This window comes from Nipponia nippon, unplaced genomic scaffold (assembly GCF_047370975.1).
Source record: "Nipponia nippon isolate SJK-2023a ecotype South Korea unplaced genomic scaffold, ASM4737097v1 scaffold_7, whole genome shotgun sequence".
Lineage (NCBI taxonomy): Eukaryota > Metazoa > Chordata > Aves > Pelecaniformes > Threskiornithidae > Nipponia > Nipponia nippon.
This window is the reverse complement of record NW_028262391.1, coordinates 13,588,534-13,605,566: the sequence shown is the minus strand read 5'-3', so window position 1 is coordinate 13,605,566 and position 17,033 is coordinate 13,588,534. Positions and strand designations below refer to the sequence as shown.

Here is a 17,033-nt window from a genome sequence, read left to right as displayed (position 1 = left end):
ACACCACCCGGAGTGGGGTTGGGGCAGGCTCCCCACCATGACGGACCCCACAGAGCCTGGCATTTCCATCTCATCCACCCCTTCTCCTTCCCCCTTCCTCCACATGGTCCTGCCTAGGCCAGCAGGAGAGGAGGAACGACCTGAGCCACCCCATCCATGCTGACAACTGCCTCTTGGACCCGGAGGCCAACGAGTGCTGGAAGGAGCCTCCTGCCTACACCTTTCGGGATTACAGGTAGGAAAAAAAAGGGGGCTGCCCCCGAGGGTGCCCGGGGACCCTCACTGAGGCAGGGCATCCTGCTCCACAGACCTAAAGCTGGTACATCCCAGCCATGGCAGAAGTGAGATCCAGCAGGTAGTTACTGGTGGCAGCAAGCATCATGGCTAAGCTTCAAGCCAGAGTTGAACTGTAATGGCTCTGTGATAGTTTAGGGCTGGGAGGTCCCAGCTGTTGCCTACAGGGCTGTGTCTCTGTCAGGTGTTTTTGGTGCAGAATGGGAGGGTGAGAGCTGGTGGGACCCAGGGGACATTTTGAGAATTGTTCCCTAGCCAAGGAGAGATCTGCTGGTTCTCAGCTGTGGCTCCAAAATGGGGGCAGTTTGGGTGGCCCTGACCAGCCCCACAGCAGGACCTCCCCTGCCTGGCAGCCTTCCCACCCATATCTCGGTGGAGCAATGCAGGATCTGCTCTGGAGGTGGGTGTCAGCCCCGAGCCCTCCCTACTGCTTCCCTCACAGGGGTCTCCTGCTTCCTCCCCCAGTGCCCTCCTGTACATGAACGCGGATTTTGAAGGTGGAGAGTTCATTTTCACTGAGATGGATGCCAAAACTGTGACGGTAAGTTGGTGCTGTGAACCAAACACCATTCCTCAGGAACCTGTGCTGGTGCCCTGAGCTTTCCCAGGCAATCCGTGGCTCCTACCTTGCAGAGAGGCTATACAAAATCCTGCTGGCAGAGGTGCACAGACCTTCTATGCCCTTCCCTGAGGCTGCACCGAGCAGGAAACCTGCAGATCTGTGGGACAGCTGAGAGTCATCCCAGCCTGGAGGACCACTGAGCTCCCACCCCATCTCGTGGCCAAACACGAAGTGATGCCTCTGTACATAAGCAGTGCCTGGCCCAGGGCAGGTCACGGTGGTGGACATCAGTCCCTGAGAGAGATGAGGCTCCGGCACAAGCCCCTGCTTGTGCATGGGGCCATCTGGGAGGCGGGGCACCCCCTTTGTGGTTGGACAGAGCATCTGTCCCAGGGCACCATGCTGGGGCTCTGAAGTCCAGTAGATGCTGGAAGGTAGATTGCATCTACCTGAGACCAGTGTCAGAGGGTTGATTTGGTTGACACTTCTGCCCCTGTGGTCCTGCAGGATACCTGTTGTGGGCTCAGCAGAGAGGAGAAAGAGGTGTTTCACAGCCCATGCCAGGGTTAGCCTGAACCTCACTGGAGTTATGCCGTGGCCCTGCTTTGCTGTAGGTGGTCACCTGCAGGCTTTGCAAGGACTCCATGCCACCATCTCCTTTCTGCATGATGTCTGCACAGCAGGACCAAGCCTCACACCTCCCTATTTACCCCACACATTTTTACAGCTATGCCCAGAGCTCTGCATGTCCTCCAGAGCAGCTCACTGGTCCTGGGGTGATGCAGAGATGCCCAGTAAGATCCCAGGCCCTGGACCATGACAAGCCCAGACATGGCCAGTGTGTGCAGCCATGCTGCTCCTTGCCACCCTTGTGTCGCCTATTTTCCCACAGGCCTCCATCAAGCCCAAGTGTGGGCGAATGATCAGCTTCTCGTCAGGCGGTGAGAACCCCCATGGGGTGAAGGCGGTTACCAAAGGCCAGCGGTGTGCCGTGGCTCTCTGGTTCACCTTGGACCCACTTTACAGAGAGCTGGTGAGTCCTTCCATCGTGATGTGAGCGCGAGCTGGGGGGTACCCAGCATCCCAGAGGAACCTGGACCATCTTCAGCCTCCAGTCCCAGCACATTGATTTTTCCCTCATCACACCCCCCACAGCAGCATTCCCATCTGCTGCACCACAGGGACATGAGCTGGTGGCCCTGGGACCGAATGGTTTTTCCCTGCCAGTCATGCTCCTGGGCACCCGTCACCGTGGGCCCATGGGGTGCAAGGCTGGGCTGGGGTGCTGAGCAGGGTGCGGGAGGGCTCTGCACAGGGCTGGACTGGCCATTTCTGACACCTAGTGGCAATAACTTGAGGAACGGGGAAGTCCTCCACAGCCATCCACAGCTCAGAGGCCAGAGTGCTGTGCTGCTGCTGCCAGGTCCTCAAAGGTGGTTTGTCAGCCTGAAATACATGGGCCTGGGCACCCGGATGCCTTGGGAGATCTGGGCTGTGGTGCCTTTCAACAGGCAATCTCCAAATTCTGTTTTAAAAGCTTTCTGTACCAGCCCCTGTCTCCCTTTGGTAGCAATTCTGGCCTATAAGAACAAAACCTGAAAGACCAAGCAAAATTAAATGCAGGGAGAGAGCAAAACCCTCATGCCTTTCCCTTGTGAAGCAAGTGGGCTGCAAGGTTTTGAGAGAAGCTTATTTTCAGACATGCACTTTACTGTCTCTCTGCTTTTTGGCACTAGCTGAAATTCTTCCATGCTTGGTGTATATGTGGAAGGAGATCAGTCCTGCGCAGGGACCTGGAAATCCATGTCAACTGGAGGGGACAGGAGGAGGGTGCGCTGTGGCGGTGACTGCTAGTGAAGTGTGATGAGGGAACAGCAATACATCAGCTCTGCCCCAAGCATTGCAGCTCCAGGAGGGAGGAGGGAATTAGGTATTGAGGTGCAAAGTGATTTGATTAATTTTGCCCAGCACATCCCCAGCACAAGTCTCAGGCTGTCCCCTGTCCTCTCAGCTATGCTGCTGGTCCTTGGATGAACTGCTTGCTGGGGGTCCTCCCAGCAGGCTGAGCCATGCTGAATAAGCTGAGAGCAGGTGCCGAAGCTCCACTGTTACAGTTTCTTCCCTTCCCCTCTTGCAGGAGCGAATCCAGGCAGATGAAGTGATTGCGATGTTGGACCAGGAGCATCTAGGACCCAGTGAAATGAATATCAACCCAAAGGATGAGCTATGAACTAGGCCAAAGACTTTTTCTATTAAATATTTATTTAATATTGTTAATCTTATTAGAACCCTTCTATTTTTGTACAGAGCCACTGTATAAATTAACAGGTTAATATGATTGTGGAGTTTCAGGAGTGCCTCTTCTGTGTTTAGCACAGCTCTTGCTGGGACCCCTCATCTCTGTGCCAGCATCTCCTGCTGGGACTGACTCTGCCTCTGGGATTCCCTGTCCTTCCCTACAACTTCTCAGGACTTATTCAGGCCCACTGTAACCCCCCTTGGAGACCCCTTTTTTTCTTCCTCTGCCAGAAATAGCTGCTTCTCTTTAGCCTCTGCTAGAGGAATGTCTCAGGTGTGATAATGGACCAGTCTTCCTGCCCCTGCTCAGTGCTGGGGGAAGACCCGGCAGTGCTGCCCTGGGGGACACTGGAGCACAAGTCAGTTATTTCCATCTCAGACCCCTTCACCATTTGAAATATGCTTTTTAGGGAAAAAACAAAGCAAAACTCGGGTCCTAGCAAAATGCATATCTCTCTGTAGCCATGCAAAGCTGGTGTTTGGGTATTAATTCTGAGTAGAGCTTCCAGAAATCACCTGCTGGGCAGGGGCATGAGCTGTGCACAGGCAAGAAGGAGTTTGATTTGCAGCTGACTCTGGTGAAATAGGGTCTGTCACTCATGTTCAGTCCCTGCTCTTGCTAATGGCCTGGGATGCATGAAAGAAACTGCTTCACACTGCATCCTTTGAGCTTCCAGCCCAGTGCTGCTGCTGGTAAAACCCAAGGTTAAAAGTCATCATTTTCAGGTCCATGTTGGAAAGCAGCTGAAAGGCTCAGGGATGTTACAGTGCCATATTGCTGGATGATCACGGTGCAGCTTTGTACTCCAGATGTCCTGGCTGCATCCTCCCATCCTGACAGCGTAGAAGCATGGTGTGGTAGCAGCTATTTGCTCAGGAGTATGTCTGACCCAGTCTGAGGGTGTTGCATTGAAAGCACATGTTGCTTATCACAAGAGATTTACTACTACTGTTGTAAATCATCCCTCTACCACCTTCAAATTAACTCCTGTGCATGGGACCAGAGCAGACCCTACCTCAAGCAGAATGAGCACTGAAGTCAAAGAATTGCCCACATCCCAGACATAGGAACAGCTTTTATTTTGACCCAACAGCTGCTTCTGCTGCTAGAAAGTAGTTCCTAAAAGGCAGGTTGCAGTAATCTTTACTGCTGAATTTACTGCAAGGCTGCTGTCTCTGCAGAAAGCACTGCAGGGATCTTGGCTGGTGTTCACATCCCTGAGCAGCTTTGCTCAGCTCCCTGCTGCATTGGCACTTTCTCAATCCTTTTCTGCTCCCTTCTGCCAGCTTTGGCATTCCCAAAACTTAAAATCTGCAATAGTGAATTGTCTTTTCTCTTTGTTCATGCAGCTTGTGCCTACTCAAATCTTCCAGGCTCAGCAGCACCCTCTTCTCATCCAGTCACTGGCTGCAAAGGCCATAGACAAGGATGGTCCTTCTGTAGAGACCTCCTCAAAAGGTGGTCCTGGGCAAGATAAAGGCCCTGCAGAGACCCTTCCCTGCTTAAATGCCTCCCCTGTAAATGTATAACCCCTCTTTTTTAAAATAGCCAGAGGAAAAGCTGGAGGGAAGAAGGGGAAGGCAGCTGGAGAAGTGAAACGCAGGTGTGTTGTCCCCCATCTGCACCACTCTGTTGCATCCAAGGCTTGACTCCTACATACTGCACCTTCAGCATGAGTTTGTGCTGCCACCTCCATGACAAACCCATCTGCCCCAGTGCATCCTGCAGAGCTGCCCCCTCCAAGCAGCTCAGCACAGCCCCTGCCCTCCTGGGGGCTGCAGGGATCCCACCAGCTGGTCCTCCTGCAGGGAGGCAGAGGGGCTGGTGCTGGTTGTAGTTTGTTTGCTGCTGTGGTGGTTAGCCAGAGCTGTGTCTAAATCCAGGGGAAATAAACTAAACACAACATCTGGGCCTGTCTTTGTCTTTCTTTCACCAAATATTAGAAGGGGAGACTGGGGGGTATGTGGTTTGTCTCACGATGGTGCCTCTCCCTTTGGGGTTTCCTGCCCCAGTCCCTAGAGCACACGCACACATCCCCCATGCTGGAGGAGTGTCGGAGACACTGGTGTGGACAGGATTAAGCAAAGGTGTGTGTGTGCATTTCCCTGCCTGTCTATCTCCTTTGCTCTGCATCCAGCCGCCTAATAACTTATGTACCATTGGCACACTTCAGGCAATTTGGAGAGCAGGAGGAGGGTGTCGCAGCCCTTGTGCGATGCTGGGGTATGCAGCAGGCTGGGGAGCAAAGCAGGGTGCTGGCTGGCTCCTGGTGAAACAACAGCTTTGGTGGAGAATAGCGGAGCAGCCTCAGAAGGATGCAACATCGCAAACACGAACCCCAGATCCCCAAGAAGGGGAAAGACTCCAGGCTGCCTGGGCCGTGCCGCTCACCGTGCTGCTCTGGCGCCGAGACCTGCCTGCGTTCCGTGCCAGGCTGAAGCCAGGAAACAGGAATGCAGTGAGTCAAAGGCACTTCTCCTGTTTGTTTTTCCAGTGCTCTGCTATGGCAAAGTCTAGCTCAGAAGTGGATTTATATTTCTGCTGCAACAACAGAGGTGGTTGCCAAGTTTATTGGCACACTGTAGCCTCGCAGGAGCAAGTTACAGAGCTCTTTGGGACATGCCCCAAAATACAATGTAGGCTTTTGGGTCTCTTTTGTACCCAAGTGGGATGGGTTGCCACGAAGGTGGCTTGGCCTCTGAGAAATGAATTTTAACTCTCAGATTTGATGTAAGGGCCTGGCATCTGCCAGAGCTGTCTGGGTTACATCCAGACTGCCCACAGCGCACCCGCATCCCTGGAAAAAGAAAGCTAACATCAAAAACGAAATGTATACACTCCTCCTTGGTCAAATACACCCCAGGGACAACCTGGTGCACTAACATTTTTGCTTCCTGCTACATTGGCTCATGTTGGTTATTCCCCTCTTGCCCTGCCAGTCTGGTAATTGCTGCTTCCCAAAGCCCCTGCATGAAGCAGCTCCCCAAGGAGGCAGTGCCCAAAGTCACGCCACTAAGAATAAAGCTGATGTGCATTTCAGAGCAAGCTTCATGGCTCCCGGGCCACCTCTGAGCTCCTCTAGCCAAGGCTTGGCCACCAAAGGGAACCACAATCTACTTACATGTTGGCCATGTGTTACATGTGCCCCAGTTCTATCACTGGCAATGGGAGCGGTTTGGAGATGGAGATGCTTGAACCATGTCTTAGTTCCTTGTTAATTCTGCCATGCCCCTCCTAATACTAATAATATATGCAGGGTGGGATTAGCAGGGTTGATTTATCACATTCAATGAGAAAAAAAAGAAAACAACTCATAAAAGAAACGTAACAGAATTAAAAAGTATTTAAAACAACAGCTGAAGTGGCTTGGGGTGTGTGTGTGCCTGCGTGTACATGCGCGCCTGGATGCGGCTGTTGCTCCGAAGGGAAGCCCTGCACGGTGTTACTCAGTGCCAGGGGAGCTTTGTTTTTGTTTTGACATTTGAGTGGGGCTGAGCCAAGTTTGGTTGCCACTTGCACAAGGTTGCTGCTAGGGGTTGCAGGGGGGCTGGAGGAGCCCGGTCTGTGCCACTGGCATGCCTTCAGCAATAGGGAGTCAGTAATGTTTCAGGAAAAAATACAGATGAAATGGATGCCTTCATTAAGGAGAAGATGAATAATTGCCCTTTGCAGTCAGGGATGCGGCAGCAGAGCATGCAGAGCTGGTGGCAGTGAGGGCACCGAGGCATGGGGAGCAGCGGCTAGCAGGGGCCACAGTAGCCCAACAAGGCACCCGATGCCTTGTGCAGAGGGTAGGAGCATGGAAAACACCTTGTACAAGCAAAGAACTACCAATGGAGGCCAGCAGAAAGTCTGAGGCTGACCCCCTTTGGGCTGTAAATGCCTTACCACAAGTGGCTGCTGGAAGTTTCCCTCCAGCCAAAAGCTCACTCCTGAAACCTCACCTGAAAATAAGACTTGTGGGTATTTACAAACTCCTGAATCCACAGTCAAGGCTGAAATACCTAAAGCTCTTTATGTCCAGTGGCTACAGAGTTTAATAAAATCTGGGCATGTCCATAGGCATTAGCCTGTGAGACTTTTTGAGGCATTAATTTTAAGCAGCTGAACCTCACCAATATTGCTGTGGAGGTTTAGGGCCATGTGGTCAAGTCAGTCTCCAGCAGCTCCACTGGATGATGACTAATCCCTATTGATTCCAAGCTGGGTCATGATAAGCTTATAAAATATGATGTATTTGGACCTTTTGTATGTCCCCTTTATTTCCCAGGAGCTAGACTGACAGCCCAAAATACAGCAGCTTTGATGAGCCTTGGAGACCTAGCAAAAAGCCCTGCAAGCAGCCAGCCTGGCTGAAGACCCTCTTCTGCTGCCACTCCATCCCACCCTGCAGCTGCATCCCTCTTGCCATCTCCCCACCCTGCTGCTCAGTGTCTGCCCTGGTGATGGACAATTTGGGTGGCATCATCCCCTCCAGCTGGTACAGGTAAGGTTGGCCAGTCCCTGTGCAAGGGTCTCCCCACCTCGGAGGCAGCTGCTGCTGCTGGTCGGGGGTGGGAGCAGAGCCTGGACTGGTTTGTCAGCTTTGCATTACAGCTGCTGGTTGCCTGCAAGCTGCAGTGATTTGGCCAGGGGAAAGATGTGAGCAGAGGAAGGAGATGGAGTTAGCACTGGGTTGTGTTCAGCTCTCCTGGTTAAACCTGGGCAGAGCCAAGCTGAGCACTCACAAGACAGCTGAACATCTTCCCATGAAAACCTGTCATTAAAAAAAAAAGGTTGTTTCCTCCTGTCCACACCCTTGCCCGACCTGGGGGAAAAAAGAACAAAACAACTGGCTTTAATAGTGCTGGCAGTGCGATAAAAATGGGCTAGTCCTGCTTTGGGGAAGAACTATATTAAAAAAGGAAAGAAGCATGCATGCCTTTTGTTTCTGCAACTGCTCCTACGCCCACACCCCACCAGAAGAGCCACCTTTTCCTGCGGGAAATGTTGCTGCTTGTCTGTGCATCAGGATATGACCCTGCCTGGGTCCCACGATGTTGTGCTCTTCCCCAGCTGTGGATGGGCACATATTTGTGCTTCTCCTCCCACCACCCCATTTAGACAGCGAGCACCCAAACCCAGTATATAAGGTGCCTTGATGCCAGCGACAGCACCGGCACCCCAGAACCAACGCAGTGCAGCCGTGTACGAGGCCAGATCCTGCACCGTTGTTCACCCCAGGCACAGCCCTGCCTTCACTTTGGGCCTGGGGGTCCCGCATGGACGGTTGCAATAGATGCCACCCAGAACAGCAGGGCCCCCCATATCCTTCCGGAGCACAGCGTAATGTGCATGGGTTGCTTGTCCGTCACCAGAGCACACACTGCACCAGCAAACTGCTGTCTTCACAGGTCTAGTGGATGCCACAACCAGCCCAGCATGACTTTTATCTTGTTTTAAACACATGGGGAAAGCTGGCACCGAGTTTGTTTCCTTCTCATTTAGCAAAACTTTGTTATGCAAAAAAAAAAAACAAAACCAAAAACTCATAAATGTCAACATGTCCCAACGCCCTGGCCACCATCCAACCCTGCCAAAAATAACTCCAGCACACTACAGAAACTTGAGAAAGCAAAACAGGCAACTCGAAGAGCTGCCTGGCCACACTCACCTTCTTTCTGGGGCAAGGCAGAGAGCCGGTGAGCCGCAGGGGACTGAGGTTCAGCCTTGGTCCAGCTGGGCAGCAGCAGGCAGTGTGCGAGGCCATGGCAGAAGAGTGCAGGTGCAGGCAACCGCAGTGCGTGCCATGGCAGGAGCAGGCAACGCCAGGGCCCCATGGGCAAACGGAGCCAGGCTGGCGACTGGACACGCTTGGCAAAGGAGCAAGTCAGCTAATGATCGTTTCCATGGGTGGTTTGGATAACGAGAATGGCAGTTCTAGTAGGTATTTCCTGAGGTTGAGCAGGGCAGGGCAGGGGGAATTAATATGAGCTCCGTTTAGCTTCTACCCCTCCTTTATTTGTAATGAGATTAACAGCAGAGATGGTAGCGGCACCATCAGTTTGCTGCTGCGATGGGGTGAGCCGATAAGCAGCTCCCTCGCTGCCTTGCATGCGAGCCCAATGGCTCCAGCACATGGGGAAAAACACTGGAAAAAAAAAAACAAACAACTTTTATCACACATGGCTTTTTTACAATGGCCTTAGGGTGGCTTCACTCCCAGGTTTGGGGGAAATGTTGCATTGGACTGGCCCAGCTGCTCTCGGCAGTGCCAGGAGCATGGCTGACCTCCCAGCACAGCCCAGCATCACCATCCCCTCCTTGCAGTGCTTCTGCACCCGACACTGGCTGAAAGTGCCGGGCTAAAGGCTGCTTTGTTGGTGACAAATGAGGCCACCACATGCCACCAATGTGCTTTGGGCGGCTCCACGGCAAGAAATGAAACTGGTTGGTTTGACTGCAATGAGGCAGAAGCTGGAAAGAAGTGTGAATGCCCTGCAAGGCACCTCCCAGCTGTTCACAGTGCTTTAACTGGACCGTAGCAAGGGTGGAGAAGAAACTCTCTTATGATCCCCCACGTAGAGAGGAGAATGTGGATCCTCTGGCAAATTTTGCAAGGATCTTTGTCTTGCCTGTGAAAGGCCTGTTCATGGCAAACCTAGAGCCACCTCTGAGTGTACGTAGCTCTAGCAGGGGAATTTTGGCTGGAAAACCACTGAAACCAAGCATCTTGGCACCAAGCTCATCCCTGAAGGGCTCTCTGCAGCAGCTGGGCACAGCTGAAGTGATGCCTGAGCCTGACATCCCCTTCACCACATTGTTAGTCACAGGCCGCATTGCCCCACACCAGGATGCTGACAAAAACCATCTGTGGTGACACGCATTTCCGCATGAAGCCCTCCTCTTGGAGCCCCATCAATGTGTGCCCATGGCCCAGGGATGGCCAAACACCATGGTGGGGGATCTGTTTAGTCCTGGAGGGATCATGAGGGGCTGGTCCCACCACTGCATGGGGAAAAAACAACCCACCAGCATCTTAAAACCAGTTTGCTGCCCCCAGGCACCTGGGGGTTGTTTGTTCATCTCCTTTCGTTTCGACACCTCGTGTGAGAGGCTGGGAGCTGGCATTCACTGTTCCCGTGGTGCCAGCTCCGAGATTGTTTTATTTGATTTAGTGGCCAAATTGGGTGGATGGGTGGAGACTGAATTTTCCCCTTTATTTTTGTTTTCAAAAAACCCTTCTGGCTCTGGGTGAGGCAGAAGGAGATGAGTAGTTTCATGTCTATCTTCTCTGTGACAGTTACCTGACTACAGCTGCAGGGCCACAGCCTGGCTCCTCCAAGCAGAGGAGCGGGGTGCAGGGGCACGGGCTCATTGGCCGGGTGGGGAAAACCCTCAGCCACCTCACACAGCATTTTTTTAATCCCCCCCCCCAGCTCAAACACACTGCAAACAGCTCTAGGGCAAGCCCATCCTTCCTTGCTCTGCACAACCATTCAAAGGAAAATGAAGCCTTTCATATGGGCAGCCCGTGGCACTGGGAGAAGATGAGGCAGGCTGTGAGCTCCTTGCCAGTCCAGGAGTGATCATCGAAAATCCCAGCCTCGTTGCCCGGCCTCATTTCACACAGCTGCAGGGAAGGGATTTGTCACTGAAGGTCCCCAGGGAAAGCCCTGAGCTTTGTGCGGTTGACACCCTGAGGCACTCTGAGCAAACACTTTCAGAATAACCATCCCTGCCTTGAAACATGGCCCTGACAGCGACTCTTAGGGATGGGACAAAGTATATATGGACTTTCTCCTGAGCCTGGCTCTGCCCTGTGCTTCCCCAGGTGGCTCGCCCAGCCCTTGCAGCACCTCTCCAAGCAAAGCAGCCCAGGATGGTTTTTCCCATCTCACTCATGGCTATGAAGAGAAGGATGCTCACACACATCTTCCAAAAGCTCAGCCATGAGCAACTGATGTGCCGTGCTCTCCTGCGCCCAGCAAACTGCCAGGTCCACCCTGCCAGCCACAAGCCCACAGGGCTGCCACCAGGCTTTCCTGGCAGCTTGGGCTTGCCCACCCCTCTGGAACCACCAGAGACTCTGCAGGGAAGTAAACATACTTTGCACCAAACACAGGTGCTGCAGGGAGTGAGAAAGCCTGGCTGATGGGCACACACCCTGCTCCGCTCAGCCGGCACCATGCGTGTTCCTCCCTGTTTGCGTGAACATCTGCACCGGGAGCTGCAGCACTGACCCGGCAGCCATGACCTGCACCCTGCCAGTGCAGGCTGGAAGCAGCCTGACTGCGGCGTCCGCATGGCCGAGAGCTGCTGGCACGCCTGCCTGCCCCTCAGCTGCTGGGCCCAGTTGAGGTGGCTGGAGCTGCTAGCATTGCTGCTTGGGGGGAATCAGGCCAAATCTACAAATTGCGTTTGCTCTGGGAGCACAACAAATCTTTAGTGGTTCCCCTTGAGGTGGAAGATGCTACATCCTTTCTCCCCTTTCAGACTAATTACACTGAAACAAAAGGTGAGATATGCCATACCAGGAACGTTACCAAGCCCGTGAGTCCTCCACCCAGTGGGATTAGGTGGGAGCTCCGGATGGCACAAATACAGATGCCGGCAGCCAGCCTCCCATTCCTCTTGCTCAACCGCTGGCGCCACGAGACAAAAGATAACAAACAACTCTCCTGTTTTTGTGATGGGCCTAGCAGCAAAAGAAAATTTCCAGGTCAGAAGCTCCTGCTGGGTAGCCCATGCTCCAGGCTATGCAGAAGAGCTGCCATCCCTCAGCACTTCTTTGCCCCAGCTGTGAATACCACATAGCACTGGCACGCAAGGGAGACCCAAATGCTGCACACCCCAGGCACTGCCTTGGCTTCTGCCCTGCTGCCTTCAAACTGCATCTCACTTCCAGCACTTCCACTCTTCCCAAGGGATGACATGGCTGCTGATGATTTCTCCAAAACACCTTCCAGTTTTCAGGAAAACCCAACAGGACTCTTTGCTTTCCCTTCCCTCAGCAGCTCTGCAAGTCATCAGTCACCATGCTGCCAGGCCACGCTAGTCTGAAGGCAGCTCTGCCTTGCAGACACACTCAGTATGAACAGGGATAAAGGCATCAGAGGGGTCCTCCTGTTCTGCCCTGGGAGGGGGAACAGGGCAGGGTGCTACCTGGGAGCAGGCCAGGTCTGGGAGCATCACCCAGACCTTCTCCCTCTCTGTCATGCCTGGTCACCTGGTCAGCATTGCTCTTCTTTCATTTGCAATAGGGATGCTCCCAACCAGCTAAAGCAGCATGAATGGGAAGAAAATCAGGTTTAGGAAATTTGCCCATATTAGTATAGATGTCCATCTTGGGCACCCTTTTCTGCAGCCTTGCTGGGTTTGATTTGGCTGTCTCAACTAGCTGAGAGCCTTCTCAAAGGTATTCCATATGCCCTGGCCTAACCAGGCATGCAAGGTTTAACCAGTGCGCTCCTTGGGCCCAACATCACTTCACCTCAAATGGAGCAGAAGGCAGGCTCTACTCTGTTCCTCTTGAAGATGTGAAAAAGAGTCAAGTGCTGCAGTTTGTGCTCCATGTCTTCCCAGCCAGGCTCTGGCTGGGCTTCATCTTCCGTGAAATGCTGCAGTAACTCTGCTGCTTCCTGGCCATGGGAGCACCACTACAAAAACAACAGAAAAAAAATAAAAATCAAATTTCAATTAGCTCTTTCTGCTCCTGAGACCTCCCCGGACAGCAGCCGGTCACAGCCTGTGTGGGACACAGAGTGCCTTCGCCTTCACCTCCTCACCTGCCCATCTCCAGCTGGCTGCTGGCATCCCTGGCAGGGCTTTCAGTCATGTCCAATTTCCTCATCTCCGAGACAAGGCTGAAATAATCTGAGACAGCTGCTGCCCACGGCCTGACAGTAACGTACTTGCCTTAATGGTTACTTGCTTATATTTTACCCTTGGGTGAAATGATAAGGTTCAGGGCCAGGTGGAACACGTTCGACCATCCCTTCTTTGGGGCAAGCTGAGTCACTGCTGTTATAGTTGTGCAAATGGAGTTTGTGTGTGGTTTTGGTGCATGTGTTTTTACCGTGAGTGCTTAATCTTCAATGCACAGCACAATCCCGCCTGCTGATAGCTCCTAAACACTGGCTTCCTTCTGTTCAAGTCACTAATTAAGAAGCAAGAAAGGCCAGAATATCAGCTATGATAGAACTAACAGTCTTGCTACCCATAGCACTTAGAGCTGGAAGAAAGGGCTCAGTATTGAGGCTGGTCCTGTTCAATATCTTCACTGATGATCTGGATGAGGGGATTGAGTGTACCCTCAGTAAGTTTGCAGTAGACACCAAGTTGGGTGGAAGTGTTGATCTGCTTGAGGGTAGGAAGGCCCTACAGAGGGACCTGGACAGGCTGGATCGTTGGGCCAGGGCCAACTGTATGAGGTTCAACAAGGCTCAGTGCCGGGTCCTGCACTTCAGTCACAACCACCCCATGCAACACTACAGGCTTGGGGAGGAGTGGCTGGAGAGCTGCCTGGCAGAAAAGGACCTGGAGGTATTGGTTGACAGCCGCCTGAACATGAGCCAGCAGTGTGCTCAGGTGGCCAAGAGGGCCAATGGCATCCTGGTTTGTATCAGGAATAGTGTGGCCAGCAGGATCAGGGAGGTGATCGTACCCCTGTACTCGGCACTGGTGAGGCCACACCTCAAGTAGTGTGTTCAGTTTTGGACCCCTCACTACAAGAAGGACATCGAGGTGCTGGAGCGTGTCCAGAGAAGGGCAACAAGGCTGGTGAAGGGTCTGGAGCACAAGTCTTATGAGGAGCAGCTGAGGGAACTGGGGTTGTTTAGTTTGGAGAAGAGGAGGCTGAGGGGAGACCTTATTGCTCTCTACAACTACCTGAAAGGAGGTTGTAGCAAGGTGGGGGGGTCAGTCTCTTCTCCCAGGTAACAAGCAATAGGACAAGAGGAAACGGCCTCAAGCTGCGCCAGGGGCAGTTTAGGTTGGATATTAGGAAAAACTTCTTCACCGAAAGGGTACTCAGGCATTGGAACAGGCTGCCCAGGGAAGTGATTGAGTCTCCATCCCTGGAGGTATTTAAAAGACAGGTAGACGTGGTGCTTGAGGACATGGTTTAGTGGTGGACTTGGCAGTGTCAGGTTAATGGTTGGACTCAATGATCTTAAGGGTCTTTTCCAACCTTCACGATTCTATGATTCTATGAAAACTTTCCTACTGGGAGAGCAAACAGTGGGGTCTGTGCCCTCCAGATATCACCCTTAGTGGCAGGGAGGCACTGCCACAGGCTGCGCCTCTAGAAAAAGGGAGCCTTGCTCAGGATTTTCAAAGGATGTTGTGGGTTTGAAGCTCAGGCCAGAGCCTAAATGCCAGAAATGAGGGCACCAGCTCACACGTGCCAGCGAGATGGGTATTTGCTCAGTGCACAGGGCTCTGCGACAGCCTTCAGAGGGCCTAATACTGCCCTGGGGGAAGGGTGCTGGACTCTGCTCTGGGGCTGGGCTGCTTATATGTAGGCATTGCAGCACCTTCTAGGCACTTTTTCTTGTGCTGGAGGTGACCTGTTACCTCTTGTTTCTGTGAAAAATACCTCCGTGAAAATGTTCATGTTCACCTTCAGGTTGGCAACTCTCTCCAGGTTCAGCATGGGCTGCTTGACTGTGTCCTTGGAATAAGGAATCAATGCATTTATCTCGCATTTCACCATGGCACATGAATAATTTGATGCAATTGTGTAGCCACGCATGTCTTTAATTAATCAAAGAGTTTTTCATGCAGCACTGTGCAATATTTGGTTGCCTAACATCCCTGCTATAGACTACTAGGATCTGTTGTAACATTTCTTACCCAATTCCAGCACTGAGGGCCACACAGCCAAGAAGAAGGTGGATCACGTGTGTAGAAATCTTCAGCATTTTCTCCAGAGGTGATTTCCAAGGAATCAGAAGCTGAGTTAATCAGAGGCTCACAGAGGGATTTGGGAAAACAAAACAAAACAAAAAAAGAACCAGTCAACAAACAACAACCACCTCAGGAAGAAAATAGGAAAAAGTCAGCAGATTCCCTGGGGTGATGTTTAGGAAGCTCAGGAAAAACTGGAGGAAATCAGAGGCTCTCCTAGAAAACACCTTGCCAGAGTTCACTGCTCCAGGACAGAGATGAAAAATCCCTTCCAAGGGACCAAGGGGCCACCCCAACATCTTCCCCTTCGGACCTGCTCCTGCCCTGCTTCATGGTGCAGCTACTGATGGGGGAAAGGAAAATGCAGGTAAAGACTGGAGATGGACAAGTAGGAGACTACTTGGAAATGCTCAGGCTGAATGCAGAATAACCGGAAAGAAACACCTGACAAACGCTTGTCCACACCTGAGCGCTGAGCACCCAGTTCACACCTTTGTGTGCAAATGAGCAGCTTGGGCACTCTTCCTTCTGGTCTCCCTGCAGGCCACGGCCACCCCAGCCAGGAAAGCCAAGCTGGGACCTGGAGGCCACGGTAGGGGTGAGCAATGCGGGCACCTGGGTGCTGAGCAGAAAGCCTGCGTGGGCAGAGCATGGCCCTGGAGCCCAGATCCAGCACAAGTGTTGCCTATGGCTGCCAGCACGGCATACCCCTCCCCACCTCCCAGTCAAGGTGGGTGCCATCCTCTCCAGCTCCCCAGCTTCTCCTTGGGAGCTGCAACCTGTCTCCATGGCACAGCCCTGAACTGCGGTGGGTGGGTGCCTGCCCAGTGCTGGGGGCTGCTCTCATGTTTGGCCTCCCCTGGGGCAGAACCGCACATGGGCCACACAAGTGGGGCGAGCTTTTACAGCACGCACCAGCAAACTGAGCTGGAGCCAGCTCACCGCCTTGGAGCCAACAGCCTGCGGGGAGCCCTGGGGGAGAGCCCCGCTCTGCGTGCAGCACCCTGCGGAGCTGTGCAGGTGCACAGCAGGGTGCTGGGTGCTGCAGGTGGGTCGGCCCTGGCGGGGTGCCGGGTTCCCCACCCAGACTGGCTGAGCTGGCTGCCACAGCAGCGTGGGAGCTCGGAGCCGGCTGCCGATGCTCCAGCCAGGTGCTGCTGTGGGAGTTCCTGGCTGCAGCGTGCGCTCCCTGCAAAATACCTGGTGGTATTTTCTCAGCTGGAAGAAGAGATGTGTATCGCTCTGGCAGGGAGGACTTTTGCAGCTAAGGTTCTGTGCATGTGCACGGAGGGAAGGTGGGGCACCTCTTGTGCCCTTGGGCAGGGCACGCATGGACCTGGGAGCCTGAGGTGCTCCTGCATGCTGGCCGTGGCTTCCGGCTGTTGCAGCATGGGATAACCATGCAGGGCTGCTTGCCTCCAGTGCGCCTCCAACCAGCCTCCTGGGATGGGGAGGCTCTGGCTCTGGAGACATCTCTGGGTAGAGGTTCACCAACCGAGGGCATGGCTTCAGGCTTTTTGCACCCAGGTGCTGCCTGTGGTGAGAGCAGTTGTCTCTGCCGGTATGAGAGGTGATGGTTTTTGGTCTTCGTCTTCTGAATTTCTCATTTTTGCTGGTGTTGGTTGGCATAGGCACAACACTGGGGATTCCCTGGGTGCACAGCAAAGGGCAGGAGAGCAGCAGCTTTCCCAAGAGGCAGCTACAGTAAAAGTTGCTCTGAAACACCAATAGGCCACTTGCTTATTCCACCCATGCAAAATAAACAAGGAAGAGTTGCTGCTGCAGCTCTTGCATGTAGTATGTGAGGGGAAAGGTGCTGAAAAAGGCAGTTTCATAAAACTCATGCCCACACCATGAGCACAGGAGCTGTTTGGGGGGCTGAGGAGGGGCACACAGGCTCAGCAATTTGGGTTGCACCTGCCTGTGGTGGGGAACACGGGACCACAAAGGCGGCAGGAGGAGGGCTGGCACCATGAGCCTTCATCCTCC

At 53.2% G+C, this 17,033-nt stretch overlaps 1 protein-coding gene across 1 annotated transcript in view; it reads left to right on the top strand.

Moving 5' to 3' along the window:
• P3H2 (prolyl 3-hydroxylase 2) overlaps positions 1-5,060 on the top strand; it is a 76,856-nt gene extending 71,796 nt beyond the window's left edge. Inside the window, exons 12-15 of the mRNA XM_087739304.1 lie at positions 118-235; positions 760-835; positions 1,749-1,889; positions 2,994-5,060. Coding sequence (XP_087595430.1) covers positions 118-235; positions 760-835; positions 1,749-1,889; positions 2,994-3,086 — 428 coding nt within the window. The 3' untranslated portion in view covers positions 3,087-5,060. The remainder of the gene's footprint in view (positions 1-117; positions 236-759; positions 836-1,748; positions 1,890-2,993) is intronic.
• Positions 5,061-17,033: the final 11,973 nt, after the last annotated feature.